Source organism: Chiloscyllium punctatum, chromosome 34 (assembly GCF_047496795.1).
Source record: "Chiloscyllium punctatum isolate Juve2018m chromosome 34, sChiPun1.3, whole genome shotgun sequence".
NCBI lineage: Eukaryota > Metazoa > Chordata > Chondrichthyes > Orectolobiformes > Hemiscylliidae > Chiloscyllium > Chiloscyllium punctatum.
The window spans coordinates 56,214,233-56,231,937 of record NC_092772.1 but is presented as its reverse complement, the minus strand read 5'-3'; the positions used below and the strand labels follow the sequence as shown (position 1 = coordinate 56,231,937).

The 17,705-nt window shown below is 52.4% G+C and overlaps 1 protein-coding gene across 2 annotated transcripts in view; it reads left to right on the top strand.

The window, feature by feature from the left end:
• Nucleotides 1–17,705, top strand: part of LOC140459019 (prostate stem cell antigen-like) — a 55,467-nt gene that overhangs the window by 23,653 nt on the left and 14,109 nt on the right. For both annotated transcript variants that reach the window (XM_072553733.1, XM_072553732.1), the window contains exon 3: nt 338–460. In XM_072553733.1, coding sequence (XP_072409834.1) covers nt 338–460 — 123 coding nt within the window. The remainder of the gene's footprint in view (nt 1–337; nt 461–17,705) is intronic.

Genomic DNA, 17,705 nt, shown 5'->3' with positions numbered 1-17,705 from the left:
CACTCTCACCCCCTCCCCCTCCCTCTCCCTCTCCCCCTCCCCTCCCCCTCTCCCTCTCCCCCTCCCTATCCCCCTTCCCCTCACCCCCTCTCCCCCTCCCCTTCCCCCTCTCCCCCTCTCCCTCTCTCTCTCTCCCTCTCTCCCCCTCTCTCTCTCTCTCCCCAATTCCCACTCCCTCTCTACCCCCCTCCCCCTCCCCCTTTCCCTCTCCCTCCCTCTCTCTCTCTCCCCCACTCCCTCTCCCTCCCTCTCCTTCTCTCTCCACCACTCCCTCTCTCTCCCCCTCCCCCTCTCCCTCTCCCCCTCTCTCTCTCTCTCTCTCTCTCTCTCTCTATAGATGGTGTGTTGTTAAAACACTCCTGTGTTCCCTCGAAGGATTGTGTAAACATTAGCCTCAACCTGGGAACGATCAGGAAAGTTATCAGTTGCTGTAATCATGATCTGTGTAACACTAATCCAGGTAAGTGACCTCTGCATCCCCGGCCCGTGACCCTTTCCTGATCCGTATTCCTCGTCTCGATCGGTTTATATTTCCCTGTCTCCCTCTCCCCGTCTCTATCTGTTTATATCCCTCTGTCCCCCTCTCCCCGTCTCTATCTGTTTATATCCCCCTGTCACCCTCTCCCCGTCTCTATCTGTTTATATTTCCCTGTCCCCCTCTCCCCGTCTCTATCTGTTTATATCCCCCTGTCTCCCTCTCCCCGTCTCTATCTGTTTATATCCCCCTGTCACCCTCTCCCCGTCTCTATCTGTTTATATCCCCCTGTCCCCCTCTCCCCGTCTCTATCTGTTTATATCCCCCTGTCTCCCTCTCCCCGTCTCTATCTGTCTATATCCCCCTGTCCCCCTCTCCCTGTCTCTATCTGTTTATATCCCCCTGTCCCCCTCTCCCTGTCTCTATCTGTTTATATCCCCCTGTCTCCCTCTCCCCGTCTCTATCTGTTTATATCCCTCTGTCCCCCTCTCCCCGTCTCTATCTGTTTATATCCCCCTGTCCCCCTCTCCCCGTCTCTATCTGTTTATATCCCCCTGTCCCCCTCTCCCCGTCTCTATCTGTTTATATCCCCCTGTCTCCCTCTCCCCGTCTCTATCTGTTTATATCCCCCTGTCCCCCTCTCCCCATCTCTATCTGTTTATATCCCCCTGTCTCCCTCTCCCCGTCTCTATCTGTTTATATCCCTCTGTCCCCCTCTCCCCGTCTCTATCTGTTTATATCCCCCTGTCTCCCTCTCCCGGTCTCTATCTGTTTATATCCCCCCGTCTCCCTCTCCCCGTCTCTATCTGTTTATATCCCTCTGTCTCCCTCTCCCCGTCTCTATCTGTTTATATCCCCCTGTCTCCCTCTCCCCATCTCTATCTGTTTATATCCCCCTGTCTCCCTGTCCCTGTCTCTATCTGTTTATATCCCCCTGTCTCCCTGTCCCTGTCTCTATCTGTTTATATCCCTCTGTCTCCCTCTCCCTGTCTCTATCTGTTTATATCCCCCTGTCTCCCTCTCCCCGTCTCTATCTGTTTATATCCCCCTGTCTCCCACTCCACGTCTCTATCTGTTTATATTTCCCTGTCTCCCTCTCCCTGTCTCTATCTGTTTATATCCCCCTGTCTCCCTCTCCCGGTCTCTATCTGTTTATATCCCTCTGTCTCCCTCTCCCTGTCTCTATCTGTTTATATCCCTCTGTCCCCCTCTCCCCGTCTCTATCTGTTTATATCCCCCTGTCTCCCTCTCCCCGTCTCTATCTGTTTATATCCCCCTGTCTCCCTCTCCCGGTCTCTATCTGTTTATATCCCCCTGTCTCCCTCTCCCTGTCCCTATCTGTTTATATCCCTCTGTCTCCCTCCCCCCGTCTCTATCTGTTTATATCCCCTGTCTCCCTCTCCCTGTCTCTATCTGTTTATATCCCCCGTCTCCCACTCCCCGTCTCTATCTGTTTATATCCCTCTGTCTCCCTCTCCCCGTCTCTATCTGTTTATATCCCCCTGTCTCCCTCTCCCGTTGTCTATATCTGTTTATATCCCCCTGTCTCCCTCTCCCCATCTCTATCAGTTTATATCCCCCTGCCTCCCTCTCCCCGTCTCTATCTGTTTATATCCCCCTGTCCCCCTCTCCCTGTCTCTATCTGTTTATATCCCCCTGTCTCCCTCTCCCCGTCTCTATCTGTTTATATCCCCCTGTCCCCCTCTCCCTGTCTCTATCTGTTTATATCCCTCTGTCTCCCACTCCCCGTCTCTATCTGTTTATATCCCCCTGTCTCCCTCTCCCCATCTCTATCAGTTTATATCCCCCTGTCTCCCTCTCCCCGTCTCTATCTGTTTATATCTCCCTGTCTCCCTCTCCCCGTCTCTATCTGTTTATATCCCCCTGTCTCCCTCTCCCTGTCCCTATCTGTTTATATCCCTCTGTCTCCCTCCCCCCGTCTCTATCTGTTTATATTCCCCTGTCTCCCTCTCCCTGTCCCTATCTGTTTATATCCCTCTGTCTCCCTCCCCCCGTCTCTATCTGTTTATATCCCCGTCTCCCTCTCCCCGTCTCTATCTGTTTATATCCCCCTGTCTCCCTCTCCCCGTCTCTATCTGTTTATATCCCCCTGTCTCCCTCTCCCCGTCTCTATCTGTCTATATCCCCCTGTCTCCCTCTCCCCGTCTCTATCTGTTTATATCCCCCTGTCTCCCTCTCCCCGTCTCTATCTGTTTATATCCCTCTGTCCCCCTCTCCCCGTCTCTATCTGTTTATATCCCCCTGCCTCCCTCCCCCGTCTCTATCTGTTTATATCCCTCTGTCTCCCTCTCCCCGTCTCTATCTGTTTATATCCCCCTGTCTCCCTCTCCCCGTCTCTATCTGTCTATATCCCCCTGTCTCCCTCTCCCTGTCTCTATCTGTTTATATTCCCCTGTCTCCCTCTCCCCGTCTCTATCTGTCTATATCCCCCTGTCTCCCTCTCCCCGTCTCTATCTGTTTATATCCCCCTGTCTCCCTCCCCCCGTCTCTATCAGTTTATATCCCCCTGCCTCCCTCTCCCCGTCTCTATCTGTTTATATCCCCCTGTCTCCCTCTCCCTGTCTCTATCTGTTTATATCCCCTGTCTCCCTCTCCCCGTCTCTATCTGTTTATATCCCTCTGTCCCCCTCTCCCCGTCTCTATCTGTTTATATCCCCCTGCCTCCCTCTCCCTGTCTCTATCTGTTTATATCCCTCTGTCTCCCACTCCCCGTCTCTATCTGTTTATATCTCCCTGTCTCCCTCTCCCCGTCTCTATCTGTTTATATCCCCCTGCCTCCCTCTCCCTGTCTCTATCTGTTTATATCCCTCTGTCTCCCTCCCCCCGTCTCTATCTGTTTATATCCCTCTGTCTCCCTCTCCCCGTCTCTATCTGTTTATATCCCCCTGCCTCCCTCCCCCGTCTCTATCTGTTTATATCCCTCTGTCTCCCTCTCCCCGTCTCTATCTGTTTATATCCCCCTGCCTCCCTCCCCCGTCTCTATCTGTTTATATCCCTCTGTCTCCCTCTCCCCGTCTCTATCTGTTTATATCTCCCTGTCCCCCTCTCCCCATCTCTATCTGTTTATATCCCCCTGTCTCCCTCTCCCCGTCTCTATCAGTTTATATCCCCCTGCCTCCCTCTCCCCGTCTCTATCTGTTTATATCCCCCTGTCTCCCTCTCCCTGTCTCTATCTGTTTATATCCCCTGTCTCCCTCTCCCCGTCTCTATCTGTTTATATCCCTCTGTCCCCCTCTCCCCGTCTCTATCTGTTTATATCCCCTGTCTCCCTCTCCCCGTCTCTATCTGTTTATATCCCTCTGTCTCCCTCCCCCCGTCTCTATCTGTTTATATCCCCCTGTCTCCCTCTCCCTGTCTCTATCTGTTTATATCCCCTGTCTCCCTCTCCCCGTCTCTATCTGTTTATATCCCTCTGTCCCCCTCTCCCCGTCTCTATCTGTTTATATCCCCTGTCCCCCTCTCCCCGTCTCTATCTGTCTATATCCCCCTGCCTCCCTCCCCCGTCTCTATCTGTTTATATCCCCCTGCCTCCCTCCCCCGTCGCTATCTGTTTATATCCCTCTGTCTCCCTCTCCCCGTCTCTATCTGTTTATATCCCCCTGTCTCCCTCTCCCCGTCTCTATCTGTTTATATCCCCCTGTCTCCCTCTCCCCGTCTCTATCTGTTTATATCCCGCTGTCTCCCTCTCCCCGTCTCTATCTGTTTATATCCCGCTGTCTCCCTCTCCCCGTCTCTATCTGTTTATATCCCCCTGTATCCCACTCCCCGTCTCTATCTGTTTATATCCCCCTGTCCCCCTCTCCCCGTCTCTATCTGTTTATATCTCCCTGTCTCCCTCTCCCCGTCTCTATCTGTCTATATCCCCCTGTCTCCCTCTCCCCGTCTCTATCTGTTTATATCCCCCTGTCTCCCTCTCCCCGTCTCTATCTGTCTATATCCCCCTGTCTCCCTCTCCCCGTCTCTATCTGTCTATATCCCCCTGTCTCCCTCCCCCGTCTCTATCTGTTTATATCCCGCTGTCCCCCTCTCCCTGTCTCTATCTGTTTATATCCCCCGTCTCCCACTCCCCGTCTCTATCTGTTTATATCCCCCTGTCTCCCTCTCCCCGTCTCTATCTGTTTATATCCCCCTGTCTCCCTCTCCCCGTCTCTATCTGTTTATATCCCCCTGTCCCCCTCTCCCCGTCTCTATCTGTTTATATCCCCCTGTCTCCCTCTCCCCGTCTCTATCTGTCTATATCCCCCTGTCTCCCTCCCCCGTCTCTATCTGTTTATATCCCCCTGTCTCCCTCTCCCTGTCTCTATCTGTTTATATCCCCCGTCTCCCACTCCCCGTCTCTATCTGTTTATATCCCCCTGTCTCCCTCTCCCCGTCTCTATCTGTTTATATCCCCCCTGTCTCCCTCTCCCTGTCTCTATCTGTTTATATCCCCCGTCTCCCACTCCCCGTCTCTATCTGTTTATATCCCCCTGTCTCCCTCTCCCTGTCTCTATCTGTTTATATCCCCCGTCTCCCACTCCCCGTCTCTATCTGTTTATATCCCCCGTCTCCCTCTCCCCGTCTCTATCTGTTTATATCCCCCTGTCTCCCTCTCCTCGTCTCTATCTGTTTATATCCCCCTGTCTCCCTCCCCCCGTCTCTATCTGTTTATATCCCCCTGTCTCCCTCTCCCTGTCTCTATCTGTTTATATCCCTCTGTCTCCCTCTCCCCATCTCTATCTGTTTATATCCCCCTGTCTCCCTCTCCCCGTCTCTATCTGTTTATATCCCCCTGTCTCCCTCTCCCCGTCTCTATCTGTTTATATCCCCCTGTCTCCCTCTCCCCGTCTCTATCTGTTTATATCCCCCTGTCTCCCTCTCCCCGTCTCTATCTGTTTATATCCCCCTGTCTCCCTCTCCCTGTCTCTATCTGTTTATATCCCCCTGTCTCCCTCTCCCCGTCTCTATCTGTTTATATCCCGCTGTCTCTCTCTCCCTGTCTCTATCTGTTTATATCCCCTGTCTCCCTCTCCCCGTCTCTATCTGTTTATATCCCTCTGTCTCCCTCTCCCCGTCTCTATCTGTTTATATCCCCCTGTCTCCCTCTCCCCGTCTCTATCTGTTTATATCCCCCTGTCTCCCTCTCCCCGTCTCTATCTGTTTATATCCCCCTGTCTCCCTCTCCCCGTCTCTATCTGTTTATATCCCGCTGTCTCCCTCTCCCCGTCTCTATCTGTTTATATCCCCCTGTATCCCACTCCCCGTCTCTATCTGTTTATATCCCCCTGTCCCCCTCTCCCCGTCTCTATCTGTTTATATCTCCCTGTCTCCCTCTCCCCGTCTCTATCTGTCTATATCCCCCTGTCTCCCTCTCCCCGTCTCTATCTGTTTATATCCCCCTGTCTCCCTCTCCCCGTCTCTATCTGTTTATATCCCCCTGTCTCCCTCTCCCCGTCTCTATCTGTCTATATCCCCCTGTCTCCCTCCCCCGTCTCTATCTGTTTATATCCCCCTGTCTCCCTCTCCCTGTCTCTATCTGTTTATATCCCCCGTCTCCCACTCCCCGTCTCTATCTGTTCATATCCCCCTGTCTCCCTCTCCCCGTCTCTATCTGTTTATATCCCCCCTGTCTCCCTCTCCCTGTCTCTATCTGTTTATATCCCCCGTCTCCCACTCCCCGTCTCTATCTGTTTATATCCCCCTGTCTCCCTCTCCCTGTCTCTATCTGTTTATATCCCCCGTCTCCCACTCCCCGTCTCTATCTGTTTATATCCCCCTGTCTCCCTCTCCCCATCTCTATAGGTTTATATCCCCCTGTCTCCCTCTCCCCGTCTCTATCTGTTTATATCCCCCTGTCTCCCTCTCCCCGTCTCTATCTGTTTATATCCCCCTGTCTCCTTCTCCCCGTCTCTATCTGTTTATATCCCCCTGTCTCCCTCTCCCCATCTCTATCTGTTTATATCCCCCTGTCTCCCTCTCCCCGTCTCTATCTGTTTATATCCCCCTGTCTCCCTCTCCCCGTCTCTATCTGTTTATATCCCCCTGTCTCCCTCTCCCCGTCTCTATCTGTTTATATCCCCCCGTCTCCCTCTCCCCGTCTCTATCTGTTTATATCCCCCTGTCTCCCTCTCCCTGTCTCTATCTGTTTATATCCACCTGTCTCCCTCTCCCCGTCTCTATCTGTTTATATCCCCCTGTCTCTCTCTCCCTGTCTCTATCTGTTTATATCCCCTGTCTCCCTCTCCCCGTCTCTATCTGTTTATATCCCTCTGTCTCCCTCTCCCCGTCTCTATCTGTTTATATCCCGCTGTCCCCCTCTCCCTGTCTCTATCTGTTTATATCCCCCGTCTCCCACTCCCCGTCTCTATCTGTTTATATCCCCCTGTCTCCCTCTCCCCGTCTCTATCTGTTTATATCCCCCTGTCTCCCTCTCCCCGTCTCTATCTGTTTATAACCCCCTGTCCCCCTCTCCCCGTCTCTATCTGTTTATATCCCCCTGTCTCCCTCTCCCCGTCTCTATCTGTCTATATCCCCCTGTCTCCCTCCCCCGTCTCTATCTGTTTATATCCCCCTGTCTCCCTCTCCCTGTCTCTATCTGTTTATATCCCCCTGTCCCCCTCTCCCCGTCTCTATCTGTTTATATCCCCCTGTCTCCCTCTCCCTGTCTCTATCTGTTTATATCCCCCTGTCTCCCTCTCCCCGTCTCTATCTGTTTATATCCCCCTGTCTCCCTCTCCCTGTCTCTATCTGTTTATATCCCCTGTCTCCCTCTCCCCGTCTCTATCTGTTTATATCCCCCTGTCTCCCTCTCCCCGTCTCTATCTGTTTATATCCCCCTGTCCCCCTCTCCCCGTCTCTATCTGTTTATATCCCCCTGTCTCCCTCTCCCCGTCTCTATCTGTTTATATCCCCCTGTCCCCCTCTCCCCGTCTCTATCTGTTTATATTCCCCTGTCCCCCTCTCCCTGTCTCTATCTGTTTATATCCCCCTGTCCCCCTCTCCCCGTCTCTATCTGTTTATATTCCCCTGTCACCCTCTCCCCGTCTCTATCTGTTTATATCCCCCTGTCCCCCTCTCCCCATCTCTATCTGTTTATATCCCCCGTCTCCCTCTCCACATCTCTATCTGTTTATATCCCCCTGTCTCCCACTCCCCGTCTCGATCTGTTTATATCCCCCCTCTCCCTCTCACCGTCTCTATCTGTTTATATCCCCCTATCTCCCTCTCCCTGTCTCTATCTGTTTATATCCCCCTGTCTCCCTCTCCCTGTCTCTATCTGTTTATATCCCCCTGTCTCCCACTCCCCGTCTCGATCTGTTTATATCCCCCCTCTCCCTCTCCCCGTCTCTATCTGTTTATATCCCCCTGTCTCCCTCTCCCCGTCTCTATCTGTTTATATCCCCCGTCTCCCACTCCCCGTCTCTATCTGTTTATATCCCTCTGTCCCCCTCTCCCTGTCTCTATCTGTTTATATCCCCCTGTCCCCCTCTCCCCGTCTCTATCTGTTTATATCCCCCTGTCTCCCTCTCCCCGTCTCTATCTGTTTATATCCCCCTGTCCCCCTCTCCCCATCTCTATCTGTTTATATCCCCCTGTCTCCCTCTCCCCGTCTCTATCTGTTTATATCCCTCTGTCCCCCTCTCCCCGTCTCTATCTGTTTATATCCCCCTGTCTCCCTCTCCCGGTCTCTATCTGTTTATATCCCCCCGTCTCCCTCTCCCCGTCTCTATCTGTTTATATCCCTCTGTCTCCCTCTCCCCGTCTCTATCTGTTTATATCCCCCTGTCTCCCTCTCCCCATCTCTATCTGTTTATATCCCCCTGTCTCCCTGTCCCTGTCTCTATCTGTTTATATCCCCCTGTCTCCCTGTCCCTGTCTCTATCTGTTTATATCCCTCTGTCTCCCTCTCCCTGTCTCTATCTGTTTATATCCCCCTGTCTCCCTCTCCCCGTCTCTATCTGTTTATATCCCCCTGTCTCCCACTCCACGTCTCTATCTGTTTATATTTCCCTGTCTCCCTCTCCCTGTCTCTATCTGTTTATATCCCCCTGTCTCCCTCTCCCGGTCTCTATCTGTTTATATCCCTCTGTCTCCCTCTCCCTGTCTCTATCTGTTTATATCCCTCTGTCCCCCTCTCCCCGTCTCTATCTGTTTATATCCCCCTGTCTCCCTCTCCCCGTCTCTATCTGTTTATATCCCCCTGTCTCCCTCTCCCGGTCTCTATCTGTTTATATCCCCCTGTCTCCCTCTCCCTGTCCCTATCTGTTTATATCCCTCTGTCTCCCTCCCCCCGTCTCTATCTGTTTATATCCCCTGTCTCCCTCTCCCTGTCTCTATCTGTTTATATCCCCCGTCTCCCACTCCCCGTCTCTATCTGTTTATATCCCTCTGTCTCCCTCTCCCCGTCTCTATCTGTTTATATCCCCCTGTCTCCCTCTCCCGTTGTCTATATCTGTTTATATCCCCCTGTCTCCCTCTCCCCATCTCTATCAGTTTATATCCCCCTGCCTCCCTCTCCCCGTCTCTATCTGTTTATATCCCCCTGTCCCCCTCTCCCTGTCTCTATCTGTTTATATCCCCCTGTCTCCCTCTCCCCGTCTCTATCTGTTTATATCCCCCTGTCCCCCTCTCCCTGTCTCTATCTGTTTATATCCCTCTGTCTCCCACTCCCCGTCTCTATCTGTTTATATCCCCCTGTCTCCCTCTCCCCATCTCTATCAGTTTATATCCCCCTGTCTCCCTCTCCCCGTCTCTATCTGTTTATATCTCCCTGTCTCCCTCTCCCCGTCTCTATCTGTTTATATCCCCCTGTCTCCCTCTCCCTGTCCCTATCTGTTTATATCCCTCTGTCTCCCTCCCCCCGTCTCTATCTGTTTATATTCCCCTGTCTCCCTCTCCCTGTCCCTATCTGTTTATATCCCTCTGTCTCCCTCCCCCCGTCTCTATCTGTTTATATCCCCGTCTCCCTCTCCCCGTCTCTATCTGTTTATATCCCCCTGTCTCCCTCTCCCCGTCTCTATCTGTTTATATCCCCCTGTCTCCCTCTCCCCGTCTCTATCTGTCTATATCCCCCTGTCTCCCTCTCCCCGTCTCTATCTGTTTATATCCCCCTGTCTCCCTCTCCCCGTCTCTATCTGTTTATATCCCTCTGTCCCCCTCTCCCCGTCTCTATCTGTTTATATCCCCCTGCCTCCCTCCCCCGTCTCTATCTGTTTATATCCCTCTGTCTCCCTCTCCCCGTCTCTATCTGTTTATATCCCCCTGTCTCCCTCTCCCCGTCTCTATCTGTCTATATCCCCCTGTCTCCCTCTCCCTGTCTCTATCTGTTTATATTCCCCTGTCTCCCTCTCCCCGTCTCTATCTGTCTATATCCCCCTGTCTCCCTCTCCCCGTCTCTATCTGTTTATATCCCCCTGTCTCCCTCCCCCCGTCTCTATCAGTTTATATCCCCCTGCCTCCCTCTCCCCGTCTCTATCTGTTTATATCCCCCTGTCTCCCTCTCCCTGTCTCTATCTGTTTATATCCCCTGTCTCCCTCTCCCCGTCTCTATCTGTTTATATCCCTCTGTCCCCCTCTCCCCGTCTCTATCTGTTTATATCCCCCTGCCTCCCTCTCCCTGTCTCTATCTGTTTATATCCCTCTGTCTCCCACTCCCCGTCTCTATCTGTTTATATCTCCCTGTCTCCCTCTCCCCGTCTCTATCTGTTTATATCCCCCTGCCTCCCTCTCCCTGTCTCTATCTGTTTATATCCCTCTGTCTCCCTCCCCCCGTCTCTATCTGTTTATATCCCTCTGTCTCCCTCTCCCCGTCTCTATCTGTTTATATCCCCCTGCCTCCCTCCCCCGTCTCTATCTGTTTATATCCCTCTGTCTCCCTCTCCCCGTCTCTATCTGTTTATATCCCCCTGCCTCCCTCCCCCGTCTCTATCTGTTTATATCCCTCTGTCTCCCTCTCCCCGTCTCTATCTGTTTATATCTCCCTGTCCCCCTCTCCCCATCTCTATCTGTTTATATCCCCCTGTCTCCCTCTCCCCGTCTCTATCAGTTTATATCCCCCTGCCTCCCTCTCCCCGTCTCTATCTGTTTATATCCCCCTGTCTCCCTCTCCCTGTCTCTATCTGTTTATATCCCCTGTCTCCCTCTCCCCGTCTCTATCTGTTTATATCCCTCTGTCCCCCTCTCCCCGTCTCTATCTGTTTATATCCCCTGTCTCCCTCTCCCCGTCTCTATCTGTTTATATCCCTCTGTCTCCCTCCCCCCGTCTCTATCTGTTTATATCCCCCTGTCTCCCTCTCCCTGTCTCTATCTGTTTATATCCCCTGTCTCCCTCTCCCCGTCTCTATCTGTTTATATCCCTCTGTCCCCCTCTCCCCGTCTCTATCTGTTTATATCCCCTGTCCCCCTCTCCCCGTCTCTATCTGTCTATATCCCCCTGCCTCCCTCCCCCGTCTCTATCTGTTTATATCCCCCTGCCTCCCTCCCCCGTCGCTATCTGTTTATATCCCTCTGTCTCCCTCTCCCCGTCTCTATCTGTTTATATCCCCCTGTCTCCCTCTCCCCGTCTCTATCTGTTTATATCCCCCTGTCTCCCTCTCCCCGTCTCTATCTGTTTATATCCCGCTGTCTCCCTCTCCCCGTCTCTATCTGTTTATATCCCGCTGTCTCCCTCTCCCCGTCTCTATCTGTTTATATCCCCCTGTATCCCACTCCCCGTCTCTATCTGTTTATATCCCCCTGTCCCCCTCTCCCCGTCTCTATCTGTTTATATCTCCCTGTCTCCCTCTCCCCGTCTCTATCTGTCTATATCCCCCTGTCTCCCTCTCCCCGTCTCTATCTGTTTATATCCCCCTGTCTCCCTCTCCCCGTCTCTATCTGTCTATATCCCCCTGTCTCCCTCTCCCCGTCTCTATCTGTCTATATCCCCCTGTCTCCCTCCCCCGTCTCTATCTGTTTATATCCCGCTGTCCCCCTCTCCCTGTCTCTATCTGTTTATATCCCCCGTCTCCCACTCCCCGTCTCTATCTGTTTATATCCCCCTGTCTCCCTCTCCCCGTCTCTATCTGTTTATATCCCCCTGTCTCCCTCTCCCCGTCTCTATCTGTTTATATCCCCCTGTCCCCCTCTCCCCGTCTCTATCTGTTTATATCCCCCTGTCTCCCTCTCCCCGTCTCTATCTGTCTATATCCCCCTGTCTCCCTCCCCCGTCTCTATCTGTTTATATCCCCCTGTCTCCCTCTCCCTGTCTCTATCTGTTTATATCCCCCGTCTCCCACTCCCCGTCTCTATCTGTTTATATCCCCCTGTCTCCCTCTCCCCGTCTCTATCTGTTTATATCCCCCCTGTCTCCCTCTCCCTGTCTCTATCTGTTTATATCCCCCGTCTCCCACTCCCCGTCTCTATCTGTTTATATCCCCCTGTCTCCCTCTCCCTGTCTCTATCTGTTTATATCCCCCGTCTCCCACTCCCCGTCTCTATCTGTTTATATCCCCCGTCTCCCTCTCCCCGTCTCTATCTGTTTATATCCCCCTGTCTCCCTCTCCTCGTCTCTATCTGTTTATATCCCCCTGTCTCCCTCCCCCCGTCTCTATCTGTTTATATCCCCCTGTCTCCCTCTCCCTGTCTCTATCTGTTTATATCCCTCTGTCTCCCTCTCCCCATCTCTATCTGTTTATATCCCCCTGTCTCCCTCTCCCCGTCTCTATCTGTTTATATCCCCCTGTCTCCCTCTCCCCGTCTCTATCTGTTTATATCCCCCTGTCTCCCTCTCCCCGTCTCTATCTGTTTATATCCCCCTGTCTCCCTCTCCCCGTCTCTATCTGTTTATATCCCCCTGTCTCCCTCTCCCTGTCTCTATCTGTTTATATCCCCCTGTCTCCCTCTCCCCGTCTCTATCTGTTTATATCCCGCTGTCTCTCTCTCCCTGTCTCTATCTGTTTATATCCCCTGTCTCCCTCTCCCCGTCTCTATCTGTTTATATCCCTCTGTCTCCCTCTCCCCGTCTCTATCTGTTTATATCCCCCTGTCTCCCTCTCCCCGTCTCTATCTGTTTATATCCCCCTGTCTCCCTCTCCCCGTCTCTATCTGTTTATATCCCCCTGTCTCCCTCTCCCCGTCTCTATCTGTTTATATCCCGCTGTCTCCCTCTCCCCGTCTCTATCTGTTTATATCCCCCTGTATCCCACTCCCCGTCTCTATCTGTTTATATCCCCCTGTCCCCCTCTCCCCGTCTCTATCTGTTTATATCTCCCTGTCTCCCTCTCCCCGTCTCTATCTGTCTATATCCCCCTGTCTCCCTCTCCCCGTCTCTATCTGTTTATATCCCCCTGTCTCCCTCTCCCCGTCTCTATCTGTTTATATCCCCCTGTCTCCCTCTCCCCGTCTCTATCTGTCTATATCCCCCTGTCTCCCTCCCCCGTCTCTATCTGTTTATATCCCCCTGTCTCCCTCTCCCTGTCTCTATCTGTTTATATCCCCCGTCTCCCACTCCCCGTCTCTATCTGTTCATATCCCCCTGTCTCCCTCTCCCCGTCTCTATCTGTTTATATCCCCCCTGTCTCCCTCTCCCTGTCTCTATCTGTTTATATCCCCCGTCTCCCACTCCCCGTCTCTATCTGTTTATATCCCCCTGTCTCCCTCTCCCTGTCTCTATCTGTTTATATCCCCCGTCTCCCACTCCCCGTCTCTATCTGTTTATATCCCCCTGTCTCCCTCTCCCCATCTCTATATGTTTATATCCCCCTGTCTCCCTCTCCCCGTCTCTATCTGTTTATATCCCCCTGTCTCCCTCTCCCCGTCTCTATCTGTTTATATCCCCCTGTCTCCTTCTCCCCGTCTCTATCTGTTTATATCCCCCTGTCTCCCTCTCCCCATCTCTATCTGTTTATATCCCCCTGTCTCCCTCTCCCCGTCTCTATCTGTTTATATCCCCCTGTCTCCCTCTCCCCGTCTCTATCTGTTTATATCCCCCTGTCTCCCTCTCCCCGTCTCTATCTGTTTATATCCCCCCGTCTCCCTCTCCCCGTCTCTATCTGTTTATATCCCCCTGTCTCCCTCTCCCTGTCTCTATCTGTTTATATCCACCTGTCTCCCTCTCCCCGTCTCTATCTGTTTATATCCCCCTGTCTCTCTCTCCCTGTCTCTATCTGTTTATATCCCCTGTCTCCCTCTCCCCGTCTCTATCTGTTTATATCCCTCTGTCTCCCTCTCCCCGTCTCTATCTGTTTATATCCCGCTGTCCCCCTCTCCCTGTCTCTATCTGTTTATATCCCCCGTCTCCCACTCCCCGTCTCTATCTGTTTATATCCCCCTGTCTCCCTCTCCCCGTCTCTATCTGTTTATATCCCCCTGTCTCCCTCTCCCCGTCTCTATCTGTTTATAACCCCCTGTCCCCCTCTCCCCGTCTCTATCTGTTTATATCCCCCTGTCTCCCTCTCCCCGTCTCTATCTGTCTATATCCCCCTGTCTCCCTCCCCCGTCTCTATCTGTTTATATCCCCCTGTCTCCCTCTCCCTGTCTCTATCTGTTTATATCCCCCTGTCCCCCTCTCCCCGTCTCTATCTGTTTATATCCCCCTGTCTCCCTCTCCCTGTCTCTATCTGTTTATATCCCCCTGTCTCCCTCTCCCCGTCTCTATCTGTTTATATCCCCCTGTCTCCCTCTCCCTGTCTCTATCTGTTTATATCCCCTGTCTCCCTCTCCCCGTCTCTATCTGTTTATATCCCCCTGTCTCCCTCTCCCCGTCTCTATCTGTTTATATCCCCCTGTCCCCCTCTCCCCGTCTCTATCTGTTTATATCCCCCTGTCTCCCTCTCCCCGTCTCTATCTGTTTATATCCCCCTGTCCCCCTCTCCCCGTCTCTATCTGTTTATATTCCCCTGTCCCCCTCTCCCTGTCTCTATCTGTTTATATCCCCCTGTCCCCCTCTCCCCGTCTCTATCTGTTTATATTCCCCTGTCACCCTCTCCCCGTCTCTATCTGTTTATATCCCCCTGTCCCCCTCTCCCCATCTCTATCTGTTTATATCCCCCGTCTCCCTCTCCACATCTCTATCTGTTTATATCCCCCTGTCTCCCACTCCCCGTCTCGATCTGTTTATATCCCCCCTCTCCCTCTCACCGTCTCTATCTGTTTATATCCCCCTATCTCCCTCTCCCTGTCTCTATCTGTTTATATCCCCCTGTCTCCCTCTCCCTGTCTCTATCTGTTTATATCCCCCTGTCTCCCACTCCCCGTCTCGATCTGTTTATATCCCCCCTCTCCCTCTCCCCGTCTCTATCTGTTTATATCCCCCTGTCTCCCTCTCCCCGTCTCTATCTGTTTATATCCCCCGTCTCCCACTCCCCGTCTCTATCTGTTTATATCCCTCTGTCCCCCTCTCCCTGTCTCTATCTGTTTATATCCCCCTGTCCCCCTCTCCCCGTCTCTATCTGTTTATATCCCCCTGTCTCCCTCTCCCCATCTCTATCTGTTTATATCCCCCTGTCTCCCTCTCCGTCTCTATCTGTTTATATCCCCCTGTCTCCCTCTCCCCGTCTCTATCTGTTTATATCCCCCTGTCTCCCTCTCCCCATCTCTATCTGTTTATATCCCCGTCTCCCTCTCCCCGTCTCTATCTGTTTATATCCCCCTGTCTCCCTCTCCCCGTCTCTATCTGTTTATATCCCCCTGTCTCCCTCTCCCCGTCTCTATCTGTTTATATGCCGCTGTCTCCCTCCCCCCGTCTCTATCTGTTTATATCCCCTGTCTCCCTCTCCCTGTCTCTATCTGTTTATATCCCCCGTCTCCCACTCCCCGTCTCTATCTGTTTATATCCCCTGTCTCCCTCTCCCTGTCTCTATCTGTTTATATCCCCCGTCTCCCACTCCCCGTCTCTATCTGTTTATATCCCCCTGTCTCCCTCCCCCCGTCTCTATCTGTTTATATCCCCCTGTCTCCCTCTCCCTGTCTCTATCTGTTTATATCCCTCTGTCTCCCTCTCCCCGTCTCTATCTGTTTATATCCCTCTGTCTCCCTCCCCCCGTCTCTATCTGTTTATATCCCCTGTCTCCCTCTCCCTGTCTCTATCTGTTTATATCCCCCGTCTCCCACTCCCCGTCTCTATCTGTTTATATCCCCTGTCTCCCTCTCCCCGTCTCTATCTGTTTATATCCCTCTGTCTCCCTCTCCCCGTCTCTATCTGTTTATATCCCCTGTCTCCCTCTCCCCGTCTCTATCTGTTTATATCCCCCTGTCCCCCTCTCCCTGTCTCTATCTGTTTATATCCCTCTGTCTCCCACTCCCCGTCTCTATCTGTTTATATCCCTCTGTCTCCCTCTCCCCGTCTCTATCTGTTTATATCCCCCTGTCTCCCTCTCCCCGTCTCTATCTGTTTATATCCCTCTGTCTCCCTCTCCCCGTCTCTATCTGTTTATATCCCCCTGTCTCCCTCTCACCGTCTCTATCTGTTTATATCCCCCTGTCTCCCTCTCCCCATCTCTATCTGTTTATATCCCCCTGTCTCCCTCTCCCCGTCTCTATCTGTTTATATCCCCCCGTCTCCCTCTCCCCGTCTCTATCTGTTTATATCCCCCTGTCTCCCTCTCCCTGTCTCTATCTGTTTATATCCCCCTGTCTCCCTCTCCCCGTCTCTATCTGTTTATATCCCCCTGTCTCCCTCCCCCGTCTCTATCTGTTTATATCCCCCTGTCTCCCTCTCCCTGTCTCTATCTGTTTATATCCCCCCGTCTCCCTCTCCCCGTCTCTATCTGTTTATATCCCCCTGCCTCCCTCCCCCGTCTCTATCTGTTTATATCCCCCTGTCTCCCTCCCCCGTCTCTATCTGTTTATATCCCCCTGTCTCCCTCTCCCTGTCTCTATCTGTTTATATCCCCCGTCTCCCTCCCCCGTCTCTATCTGTTTATATCCCCCTGTCTCCCTCTCCCTGTCTCTATCTGTTTATATCCCCCGTCTCCCACTCCCCGTCTCTATCTGTTTATATCCCTCTGTCTCCCTCTCCCCGTCTCTATCTCTTTATATCCCCTGTCTCCCTCTCCCCGTCTCTATCTGTTTCTATCCCCCTGTCTCCCTCTCCCCGTCTCTATCTGTTTATAATCCCCTGTCTCCCTCTCCCCGTCTCGATCTGTTTATATCCCCCTGTCACCATCTCCCCGTCTCTATCTGTTTATATCCCCCTGCCCCCCTCTCCCCGTCTCTATCTGTTTATATCCCTCTGTCCCCCTCTCCCTGTCTCTAACTGTTTATATCCCCCTGTCTCCCTCTCCCCGTCTCTATCTGTTTATATCCCCCTGTCACCCTCTCCCCGTCTCTGTCTGTTTATATCCCCCTGTCTCCCTCTCCCCGTCTCTATCTGTTTATATTTCCCTGTCTCCCTCTCCCCGTCTCTATCTGTTTATATCCCCCTGTCTCCCTCTCCCCGTCTCTATCTGTTTATATCCCCCTGTCCCCCTCTCCCCGTCTCTATCTGTTTATATCCCCCTGCCCCCCTCTCCCCGTCTCTATCTGTTTATATCCCCCGTCTCCCTCTCCCTGTCTCTATCTGTTTATATCCCCCTGTCTCCCACTCCCCGTCTCGATCTGTTTATATCCCCCCTCTCCCTCTCACCGTCTCTATCTGTTTATATCCCCCTGTCTCCCTCTCCCCGTCTCTATCTGTTTATATCCCCCTGTCTCCCTCTCCTCGTCTCTATCTGTTTATATCCCCCTGTCTCCCTCCCCCCGTCTCTATCTGTTTATATTCCCCTGTTCCCCTCTCCCTGTCTCTATCTGTTTATATCCCCCTGTCTCCCTCTCCCTGTCTCTATCTGTTTATATCCCTCTGTCTCCCTCTCCCCATCTCTATCTGTTTATATCCCCCTGTCTCCCTCTCCCTGTCTCTATCTGTTTATATCCCTCTGTCTCCCTCTCCCCATCTCTATCTGTTTATATCCCCCTGTCTCCCACTCCCCGTCTCTATCTGTTTATATCTCCCTGTCTCCCTCTCCCTGTCTCTATCTGTTTATATCCCCCTGTCTCCCTCTCCCCGTCTCTATCTGTTTATATCCCCCTGTCTCCCTCTCCCCGTCTCTATCTGTTTATATCCCCCTGTCTCCCTCTCCCTGTCTCTATCTGTTTATATCTCCCTGTCTCCCTCTCCCTGTCTCTATCTGTTTATATTCCCCTGTCACCCTCTCCCTGTCTCTATCTGTTTATATCCCCCTGTCTCCCTCTCCCCATCTCTATCTGTTTATATCCC